Source organism: Pterocles gutturalis, unplaced genomic scaffold (genome assembly GCF_000699245.1).
Source record: "Pterocles gutturalis isolate BGI_N339 unplaced genomic scaffold, ASM69924v1 scaffold14627, whole genome shotgun sequence".
Lineage (NCBI taxonomy): Eukaryota > Metazoa > Chordata > Aves > Pterocliformes > Pteroclidae > Pterocles > Pterocles gutturalis.
The window spans coordinates 1-11,961 of record NW_010108179.1 but is presented as its reverse complement, the minus strand read 5'-3'; the positions used below and the strand labels follow the sequence as shown (position 1 = coordinate 11,961).

General features: G+C 37.2%; 1 protein-coding gene across 1 annotated transcript; it reads right to left on the bottom strand.

The window, feature by feature from the left end:
- Positions 1 to 2,091: 2,091 nt before the first annotated feature.
- Positions 2,092 to 11,799, bottom strand: LOC104461080 (spastin; the record flags this gene model as incomplete). Its single annotated transcript, XM_010072534.1, has 8 exons — positions 2,092 to 3,376; positions 4,389 to 4,429; positions 6,323 to 6,393; positions 7,613 to 7,692; positions 8,345 to 8,387; positions 9,205 to 9,284; positions 11,124 to 11,215; positions 11,724 to 11,799. Coding segments are annotated over 8 exons (606 nt in total), but the record flags the coding sequence as incomplete, so codon positions are not given.
- Between the last annotated feature and the right edge of the window lie 162 nt (positions 11,800 to 11,961).

The following is an 11,961-nucleotide window of genomic DNA, read 5'->3' as shown; positions in this document are numbered from 1 at the left end:
TTTTCCCTCCTGTTATGCCCCCAAAAGCAGCAACCTGGTGCTTGAGAACACAGTTCTTCCAACACGTAGAAAGATAAAAGGTGCGAAACCTGCTTAATAAAAAGAGGCAAATATGTATGAAGAAGGTTGTTAAAAAAAACAGGGGGCTTGTTGGTTTTTTTTCCTCCCTCCAGTAACTGCTACACTTTAAGTCAGTAAAGCACACTTGCAGAGGGCCAGACAAGCTGCTTCCTCATCATCTCAAAAAAGTGGGTCAAGTCACTCATCCATGAGCTGGCAAAAAAAAAAAAAAAAAAAAAGAAATAGGCAGTTTAGAGAACTAATGTAATGCCAAACTTTGCAAAGCTTAAAAGCATCCAAGCTGCTGTCCTGCTTATCCTATCCCAACTCAAAATACTGTATTAGAATATAATCTGATTTTATGGTAAAGACAGTTGCTAAGTCCATATAAAATACAAAATACCATAGATTTGGGAAATACAGGTATTTGGGGTTTTTATTGAGTGGAGAGTTGGTTTTGGTCGTTACCCCTCCACACCCCAGTCTGCTTTTATACACAGTTAATCCATCAGATAGATGAAAATCACTGAGCTGGGACTCAAACAAGCAGGAGATGCGAGATAATGCCTTAAGAGGAGTAGAATTATTCTTAAAAGACACTATTTAGAAAATAGCGTAAGAAAGATATTTAAAGGTGATTCACGAACCAAACAGCACTTGGTCATGGGCTAAAAATCCAGCAGCTATGAGGCAAACTGACATTTCAGAACAAAATTATTACTGTGTTCTAGAAGTAATTTATAGAGCTGTAGTTCATCCATTATGCAGAAAACAATCAGGGCAGAAGAGATAACCGAACAGCAGAGGTACCAGTCCCACAGATTCCCTTGACCTGAATTGGTTGTACAAAGAAGCAAAAGGACTAATCTCTTTTCCCTCTTAAGTAGCAGCTCAGACTTCTGAGCCTTTGTGCTGCATATTGGTGGTGTTTTAGCAGACAGGAACTCCTGCCTCTACATTTCAGGTACCTATCACATGCCAATAGGGATGTATTTGAAATAAATACCAGTATATTCCTCAAAATCAGGTGGAGGAAAACAGCTTGATAACGAATACTTGCAAACGGTCAAAACCAGAAGAGTTACCCGCAAAGTTCTCATTTGCAAAGGATCCCAAAGAAAGTTCATAAGCTGTATGAATAGGAAGCCCAAGGGCCTCTCTTAGCTGTTTAGCTATTTGGCAGATGCTAATAGAACAGGAATATTCGTGCTTAGCGCTATGAAGTTTGTGACAAATACAGATCAAGTCAGCCAGGAATCTCCAACAACATAGATGGTCTAGTGAAGGCAGAACTATGGCAAAGCAAGCAAGACATGAGATTTAAGAAACTGAAATCTCTTAGCATTCCTCACTTCTCCAGGAAGGTGAATCAGGGGAAGAGAAGTCACACGTTTCATTTACATCAGACATACATTTGAGAGAGTCACACCCTTAGAAGGCCAGAAGTGGTTTGGTTAAACTATTTCAAAAGGCAAGCTAGTATAACACAATCTTCTCTTATTTAATCGCTTTTCATCTTAAGATGAGTCAAAAGCATCTCTGGTTCAAAAAACCAGAATCCCAAACATATTGCATCTGTGCATCTCAGAAGTTTGACAGTTTCTGCTATTTAGTACTTGGCACTACGCAGTGAGCACTGAGTCCTCTCTGGGCATTACTATGTTCACACTGCATCTATCAGCTAGGAGTTTTTTTCATATATATATATACACATATAAAATATAATATTTATAATAAATTTTCAGGTGAGCAGTCCCAGAAATAGCTGACGTACTCCTACCAATAAAAAATAAGTTAAATGAAAAAATAACAACAAAATTTTCTGTTAAGACCAATAATGAACAAAGCTTATAACTCCATTTAGTTAAAAGAAGAAACTGTAAACAATATGCATTTTTGTTATATCACTAAGTTGAGAGAGCTGTCTGTTTGAAAAAAAGCAAAACAAAAAACCCCTACAAACCTGCTCTAACAAGGAACTAGTGTTTAATCAACGTAGAATTTGTAAACAAGATATCAGGCCTTTAGAAGTAAAGGCAAAGATGTTTTCCTTTATTACAGTATTTAAAGGCTATCACTTATGTGGGGGTTTTTTTAATAGCTTGTCATTTATATAATAAAAAGTATTTGTACAAAGATGCAGTTTCTTTCTAAAAAAGCAGATCAGTTGAGTGTTTCATACTTTAATATATAAACCAAAACATATGAAAGCTATAAAAACATTAATGTGTGCCATGTATTAAACATGTAGCCTTGTATTTTAATGCTTACATGTGTAGATTAAAAAAATTATCACAATGGAAATTTTACTTTCAATTATCATAAACAGACCAAAATACAGAGTAGAAACACGTAATTTCCGAAACTTGACAATTAGCATCACTTACTCTCTCAAACATCAGCTGGGCTTCAAGTTGTACACCATAAGCGTAAGCTAACACTCTACCAATGGAAGCGTTACAAAATGCGTTAAGAGAAAATACTGCCAGTAAATGAATGTCTTAGTCTTTTATTTAGTAATTTATTTTTTTAAAAGACAGTCTGAATTGGTTTTATAGGGTTGGGGTTTTTTGCTGTTCTGCTATCAAAGGTCTTTAAAACTGTTCTGTGAACAATACAGTCACATGACAACTAAACAAAAAGACAAATAATAACAGACCAGCTGCTTTTTACATTTTAATAATCGTAATTCCCCAATGCTGCTCTTCCTCTCTGCATAGGGAAATTGCTTTATTTGGCACATTAAGGATAAAAAAAGTCAAAAACTGAACCAAAGTTTACAAATTTCCAATTGTCAGTTAGTAGTTATAAGGAAGAAAGCCAGACATCAATGTCATGGCAAAATTAAAAACAAAACGCCACACACACAACATAGGGAAAAGGTTTTCCAATGATGTATATCATCAGAGCCTTCTAGCTGAAAGAAAATACATATATTATTGTTCAAACCATAATGGGATTGCTAGGAATCTTATCTCAAGTCCTATTGTGCTCTTACTTACAGTGTGTAAATCCTCACTAAATGGCAAAGAGGCTTTGATGAACACATTTCACATTGTATAATTTTTTCTTAATCTCAAGTTTTAATGCAGATACTTAAAGATCTGTAAAGTCCTGTAAACTCTATCTGCTTTCCAAGTAGTCTGTACCAGTTGCTCCTTAGGCAGCACTTTGTTTCATTTCAAGTAGCATTTCACACTGTAGTATCTCCAAAGTCCTTGTTCCAGCGAATATATGCTTCCAGGGTCTGAGGGCTCAAACTGCGCTTTATCTTCTTCAAAGACTCAGTGAAATCTGATAGTTTGATATTTCTCATCTAAACAAAAAGCAAAAGACATCAGGATCACAAGTGGTTTATGTACTTCAGTTTATTAAAGTACTTCAGTACTCACTTTCAATAAAGCGCATATTCTACAAGTGCTTCCTCTTGATACAAGAAAAACTTCTTACAGCAAGAACAGTCATTCACTGGAACTACCTCCCCAAGGATGTGGTAGAGTCCCCATTGCTCGAGGTTTACAAGATGCAACTGGACAGGGCGTAGATAATCTCATCTAGGTTCCCTTTCCCACCAAAGGCTGGACCAGATGGTCTTTCAAAGGTCCCTTCCAACATGGGCTGTTTTATGATTCTATGACCTGATGCAAGAGTCTTGTAATTTAAGACTATTAGTATTTACAGTTTTTAATAAACCAACACTTGGTAATGATGTCTGCCTTGTTATTTAATAGCCCATGAGATTGTGTTATTACTTCCTATTTCACTAGGTGGTGCAAGCTGGTGCATATGAGGGCACAGAACTTACTTAATTTTTTTTTCTTTATGATAGTCCCTGTGAATGAATGTAGGTACTGGACATACACAAACAAATCTGGTTTAAAATCTCTCAGAGGTTCTCGCTAAGATGACTTGCTTTACGTAAAGACACGGGGGTGGGGGCATAGAAATAAAATAAATAATTTGACATAATACTTCTGGGAATGTTTTGGGGCAGTGACACTGCAAGAAAATAAAAGCCAGGCCTCTGACATCACCTGATAGTTGACTGCGTTGCAGTTCAGCGTGAAGGAAAGATAAGACAGTCAGCTGAAACTAACAACAGCAGAAACTATCGGAAAAAGAGGTGCTCCGAAGCCTGATAACCAACAAACTACAAAGAACCTCAGACATCTGAGGACAGATTTTCTTCTCAGTCACTATTTGTAAAGAATTTTCTCCAATTAAGAAGTAATCAAAAAGAGTAATACCCCCCCCCCGAACTTATCCTAGGTATCTCGTATGATAGTATGTGTAAATAAAGGGAACTTAAAAAGTTTAGAACAGCATACCTCACTGGCAGACATGTTCTTCACCTGTTCTGGTTTTAATTCTGTAAAAATAGAGATCGGTGAATTTCATAAGAAAACTTTCATCGTGTCACACAACTAAAGCATATAAAAAACACTTTTATTCTGAAAAAAACCCCACAGCTAAATATTACACCTCTCTGCCTCAACATAAGCTCCCGTACAGAAAGGTACAAGTTGTTTTTACCTCCTCCTTCCCCATTTGTGAGCTCCTCAACCAGGCTGCTCCCACACTGTCACTGCAGATACAGTACCAAGTGGCAGCACAACTACTTTCTTCTTCCTCAAGGGCGGGGAACAGCACATAAGCGTAACACAGCTGCCTTCCCCCATATTATTCCTGGTACCTACAACCCCCTGCCCCTCAAATGTGCACAATTTTCAGAAAACAGAAAGGTACTGTCAGCCACAGAAACTGAATCAGGCAGGGCATATAGGAGAGCTTCTTGCCCCATGCAGCACTGGTGGGATGGAATTATTCCCGTCTCCTTCATCACTTACTTTTTCTCTACTTGCAATACTGTTGTGGTATCAGCATATTACAGAAAACCTTTTGCTCTGAGGGTGCAAGAAAAAGAATCTAGGTAGGATTGGCAAGGCTGACATTAAAAAACATTTAAAAAAATAAACTGTTTTATATGGAAGCCAGGAGCACGTGGAAGAAATAGGCTGCACAACATTTCATGGTCTCTTCTCAAAATGGACTTGCATGTGAAGTGATTTGTCAGCAAATTAAAGCTTGCATACCTAAATGCATACATTATTAATTCAACCACTCTAAATAAAGTCTTAGGAGACAGGATGTCTCTTGTGTGAGCTATTTATGCAATTCTGTTTTGCAGTTATTATGCAGGATTTTGGAAGATGTGCCTTAAATCTCAACAGCTGAAAGTAAGTGGGTAAAAAAGCATTACTGCCCAGCAGCTGCTTTCCAAGAGATAGTGCACTGGGAAACTGCACACTATAGGATTTTTGACTCAATTTAGAAAAAAATAAATAAACCAAACACACCCACAAAACATGCACAGACCTCTCCTCCCCATAAATCACTTAAGAGAGTTGCAACAACTTTTATTTACACATAATAATAGGCTGATATTACAGAGCACTTCTGCTCTGGCTGCCTTTAGTACCTTTCTGTCAGGTGGAACAATAGATCTGCAAACAGAAAACTAACATCAAATATCCACAACCTTTTCTTCACAAAATCCCACTACTGATCTCCACTGAACAAAATCGGCCCCTTCAGGTGTGGCTACTGGACATATCACAACTAGGTAGTGAAATAGAACAAGGGGGGTGGTGGAAAAAAGTCTTCACTTTGCATTAAAATGGTGTTTTTTCAAAGTTGGAAATGTCAGAGGAAGAACATATATAAGGAAAACTCTACTTGAGTCACACTTGTCATCTGGATCACAATTCAACATTAAGGCGACTTAAAAATAAAAAAGCTATGCCATTCAAACCATATCTGGGAAAAAAAAAAACCAAAACAATAAAAGAGAAAATTGCTTTTCTTTCAGCATTTCCTTCCCATAGACTTGAAAAAGATCTGCCCACTTTACAAAAGACAAGTAATGCAGTCAGAGACTGCTACTCAAGTCATAATTTAGATACAACAGAACTGACACCAGCCCAGGAAAGAGGCACTAGTTAAAACCCCACAAATCTGTGGAAAACACTTCAACCTGCTTTCCTCCTAAGACACAAAAAGTGTTTTGCATGGTGAGCTACTGAACAGTTTTGTGGAAGGTAAGTCTTCTAAAAATGTTGTTATGCAGAACAGACCAAAATCCAATCTAAAAAACTTTATAACTCCTAAAGCTCTGAAATTAAGATGTAGAAAAAAAATAATACCTCTAATATCAAGGGCACTGAGTTTTTTCAAAACATAAATAAAAAGCTATGCAGCTTACCTCTAATAGGGCCCAGTGCTGCATCCTTTGCTAATGCAGTTAAATCACTTCCAGAGTATCCATCTGTCATTCTTTGTAAAAGGAAAAAGTGGGGGAAAAAAGGAAGGAAAGAAAACACCAAACATAAAACCTGCTTCAAACCATCTCATTTTAATTGCAGATTATTAAAATGTTACTTAATCAGAAGTAGTACTATTTTGATGTTGTTTTGCAAGTTTAATAAATCAGAAGTGCATTCAACGTAAGTGATCTATATTTAAGTCTTTCCACATTAAATTTCAGTACAGGTATTCAAATCCCAAATAACATGCTAGGAAAAGCAAAAAGATAGCAACCAACTTGGATTTGTAGATGAAAACTCACCTCAAGCATGTTTACTGCTTCTCTTACAAGAATGCTCTACCAGTAGTTTGTCATTGTCATAGATGAACATAAAGCAAAAAAACTCAGCTGTCCTGTACTCTTTCAACCCAACCAAGACAATGAGAACCCAATACTACAGATCTTTATTATGCTGTGATCACACGACCAGTTCTCTGAATAAAACTATGTGCGCTTTTCGTTGATATCAGAGACCAACAATGGCCAAAACCAGGCACTACAAAAAAAATCTAACAGTACTGTTGGTTTTGAAAACAAGGAGTAATTTTACAGTATGCCCTTAATGGAAAGCCATGGCAGCAGTTGACCAGTGGACTCCAGGAAGTACAAAACTCTGCTAATTCTGAAGAATTATCATGAATTCTGTTATAGTTTATAGAAAAAGTTGCAGAGGAGCAAAGGAACACAAATCTTGAAGGAGGTTAAATATCTATCTCTTTCAAAACAAAGAAAGATGGCAGATGAAGCAGGCAGGACCCTCAACTTTTGTATTTTTTTTTAATACTTAAGTTGCATTTGTAATTTGTTTCCTAAATTTGCAGTTAGATTCCAGGACACTGCCTTTTGCATGAGAGAGGAGAGCTGGACTGCCTGGGGGACGGGTGGAGAGAAACACCCCCCTCCCTCCTCCTCAGAAAGAAAAGCACTGATGAGCATGTTTCAACAACAGAAAACCAGACAGGTGGTGTGGTGGGAAAAAAGCACAAAATACATACGTGTGTATATATATATAAAAATATATAAAAGCATATATAAAACCACTTTCATACAGCCTGACAGGAGACCCATCTTCCCAAAATGCATGCAATTCATTCTCAGCACGTGTTGTCACCATCTGATGATTTACATTTGTTACATTTTGAATGAGTAGATGAGTATATTTATTTACTATAGTTACAAAATACTTACCTAGCTAGTTGTGCCAACTCTTTTTGGGTCAATGGACTTCCTTGCTTGCTTAGAAGATTTTTTAGCAAAATCAATCTTGTCTGAAAAGAAGATACATTTATCAGATGTAAAACTTATTTTCACGGTACACTTAAAATTCTCTTGCAACAACAAAACTACGTGTTTATCAGGTTAGCTTTTGTGTTTCCCTAGTTTATGCTTGCCTGTAGTGCTTTTGTGATTAGACTGTACACTATTGTCTCTTCAGGGGAAGGGACGGAGACTTGGTAATAAGGAGCTCAAGGGTCAAACTACTTCAGGAGTAACACATCAGAATCCTCATCAAAAGCCCTAATCTGCTGTTGAGCTGAAAAACATGACTTTAAGAAAGCTACTTTCATCTTTGCAATAAACACTCTTCTCCAGCCAACCAAACGTGCTCCTGCAAGCCCGGCTTCAGACTTGTCCATGCCTGCTAGTATGTAAACAACACCTCACTAGCTAAGAAATACCGAGGAGCTACTACCAGATTTGCCTCTAGCACATGTGAAAAAAAAAAAAAAAAAGTAAAAACTTCAGATAGTCACCAGAATTAAAGTACCGAGTATATGGCCAAGCTGGGCCAGAAGTTAATTCACAGAATTGTGATCATCCACTGGGGCAAGCTAAGGATAGCCTAAGAAATACATTTTATTCTCTTCTTTAATAAAATTGATCTTAAAATGAAGAAAGCGCATGGAAAACAGTACTTACTTCCTCATTTGGTAAAGACACGTATACCCGTTTGGTGAATCGTCTAGAAAAAAACATATATACACACACACTTTTATAACTTTTTAGCACATACAGATCTAACATTTGGTTTGATAAATCTCAAAATTTCACTTGCACCAGCAAATTCTAGGGAGTAGGACTACAGATTTAAAAGAACCCCACCCAACAACCAAACAAACACTATGCACAAGCCACTGGTGTCACCTTGCTCTCATTTGAAGTTATGAGACTCCTCCCAGGGAGGAAACACTCTAAAGGCAGAAGTACCACTGACTACCAGCAACAAAACGAAGCATCTCTTCACTGTACACAAAAAGTCTTTGGAATCATTAGAAATGTGTTTTATTTGTTCGGACAGTGCTGACAAGCCTATTTTCCTCAATCACGAATGAAAAGAGAAGCAAGAATGAGAACTCGTAGCAAAAAAGTCCTACGGCAAACCTACAGCAAGATCTGTAAATCACATGGGACATCAAAGTCCAATATTCGCAAAGGAGAAATACTGAATTTCACTGATCAAATGTCTTCCTTCATCCTGCCATTAAGATCCAAATAATAAAAAAGCAATATATAAGAATCAAGAGGCTTATAAAATGCTGACTTGGTCTCAACGAGTACTGCTGGTTTAGACAATTCCAATGCCCTCATGATTGTGCAGGTGTATCCCGAAAGAGAAGAGACAGGCACCTCTCTGAGAAGTTAAATAACTTAACCTTGGCAAGCAGGTTTTGATACTTATTCCAAAGTTTAAAACAGTCAAGACTCTACGTAGCAAAACCTGCATTTCATAATGAACATCATATTATTGTCTTCAAACAAAGGAAGATACATTTTGATACCTGAGAACTGCATCATCAAGCTCCTGTGGCCTGTTTGTTGCTCCCATCACTAGTATTCTGTCCTCTCCAGAAGACTGCACCTATATAATGTAGGAAGGCAAGACAGCTTTCAGTTTACATCAAGCAGTAATACAACAAAACCAGTTTGAGACTTGCCATGTATTCAGCACACTGACGAGATCTTACTGTATGGGGTTTTTTCCCCATGCACTTGGCTTTAAAATATTCTTTAGATAAATGTAAAGTCAAACTAATAAAAAGCAAAAGAAAAAAAAAAAAGAAGGAATGTAAACACAGGACACTATGCTCAAATTATATTGCTTGAAAAGAGCCTTGCAAGAGTGCAAATGGTGCTGTGGAATTGCACGTTACAATGCTGGAGAAAACTGAGAGTACAAAAAGCAGACAGAAGTTTAGTCAACCAGAGATAATCATGTTTAAAAAGCTAGAGAATTTCTGCTGTTGTGGGTTTTAATACCAAACACTGTTTTGAAGCCTACAGAGAAAGAATCAAAATTTTGGACTAAGGTACAGCCAGAACCACTAAACCAGATCAGAGATTCATCTAATACAGATTCTTGCAAGAAGCTAGTAATCAAAATGAGAAGCTATTCAGCAGTACACAGACACAGTCACCTTCCCCCAAATTCACTCAATTGCAAGACTTGATTTTACAACCAAGAATATGGAGACTTACAGCCTCCAGACTTCAGAGAAAACATTTGGGTATGAGAGATGTGCTATTATTCACCTAGCATCCAGTCCTTCATAGACTTAAGTTCATTGCTACCTTACTGAGTCCAAAAGTTCCACACAAATATTGTATGATACAGCTACACCTTGATCCAAAGTTTGCTAACTTACTAATTATATTTAATTGTCACCTTTTCATTTAAAGAGAAAACTCTGTGTGTGAAATAATTTCTGCATATCATTGTCATACTGCATTATTTGTCCTGATTCAACCCAGTCTGGAGAAGTTTTTCTTGATCTTGTTTTCTCTCCATATAGCTATCTTCTCCTCCTGTACCTCATTAATATTGCTTCACCACTGTAGCAATATTCCATGGTGCTAGTGGAATATAAACTAAGATTGCTCAATACCAAAAACACTTCTGTATGACAAAAGAATATTCTGATATTCATTTGTTCTCTCCCCCCAAAACGATGAAACCCAGTTAGTTTTCCTCGTTATTACATACATGCTATTAAATATATTCTTACTGTATCCTGTCATCTCTAGGTCATGATGACAAGAAAAAATTTATAGCTCAATAAAAAGCATACTAGCACAGAAATTAATCCTTCTGATGTGTCAGAGCTGTGTACACCCATGATCTGAACTGGTCTGTTAGAAATTCTCATTCCTCAAGTCTCACCCTACCCCCTGACAGTGCATGCTTTTGTGACACATATCCCTTAAAAACCAAAAAGACATTACTTAAAAGCCATTTAATCTTTTTTTCACTTTACCAGAATGAAGAGACATGCTTCACCAAAACATGCAATTGCAAACAAGGGTTCAACTCTGCCTAACCCTCAAGAGTCCCTCTTGCCCTGTAAGAACATTTGTTCTCACAGCTCCTTTATTATCGCTGTTTGTCGTCCTTTCTTCTCTGTCCATAGTCTTCTCACAGCTCCTTTATTATCGCTGTTTGTTGTCCTTTCTTCTCTGTCCATATAGTCCTTCAACCCATTATTTCAGCTCATCTCCAGACTAGTACCTTTCACTCCAGACTGAATTTTGCAGACTACTACAGCAAGCAGGTGAAAAATTAACAGCAATGGAAAAAAGCCGTTTGCTAAGAGCTAAGCCCCAGCAGCCAAATCCTATTTGTGCTTCATCTGTAGGTTGTACTGGCACTCACTACATCGGCCAATTCAGCTAAATCAAACAATACTCAAGACTAAATACTTACACCATCAAATTCTATTAAAAATTCTGTTTTTAGACGCCTGCTAGCATCATGTTCACCTTCTCGTCTTTCACACAGAAGGCTATCAACTTCATCTAAAAAACAAAGAGATACATCTTAAGTAAGCAACCAACATGAAAGTCTTCATATTTGCCTAAGTTCTTTTACTCTCCAACAAGAGATCAGATCTTTTTATTCCTTAGGAGACAGAGAAATCTTAGTAAAGTTTAGAAGCTTGCATAATATGTTGTTCTTTGAATATGTAACACCAACCATAGATGAGAGAAAAAAGTTCTACTGATAATAAACTGCAACTCAGGACAAGCAAAATCCATTTGCATGTTTGAAGTTTAAGACATAAATGGACTTACTCCACCAAGGTAATACAGCATTTGTGTTTTTGAGGACATTTGTTCCCCCTATTAACACCAATTCAATAACAGTGATCTAGCATGTTCTGTATGGAACTCCTGATCAGCCAGCAGGCCATATCCGAGACACTTGCTCTACAATGTACCCAGAGTAGTTTAAGTGATGATTCCAATTTAATAAGTCAAAATATTTAAGAAAATACACAAAAGTCAACAACATTTAAGGTCTTACCAATAAAAATTATAGAAGGCTGAAGTTCTCTGGCTACTGCAAATAGAGCACGCACCAGTTTCTCTCCTTCACCCACCTAAAACAGCAATAAACTGGTTTTGAAGGGGTTTAGAAAGCATTTATTACAAGAGAGCTAACAGAAGGACAGTATTGTTTCTGTCTTAAAATAAACATTACAACTTCACTGTGATCACAGCTGAGTTGCCAGGACGCGAAGACTGTGGCAACCCAGACAGAG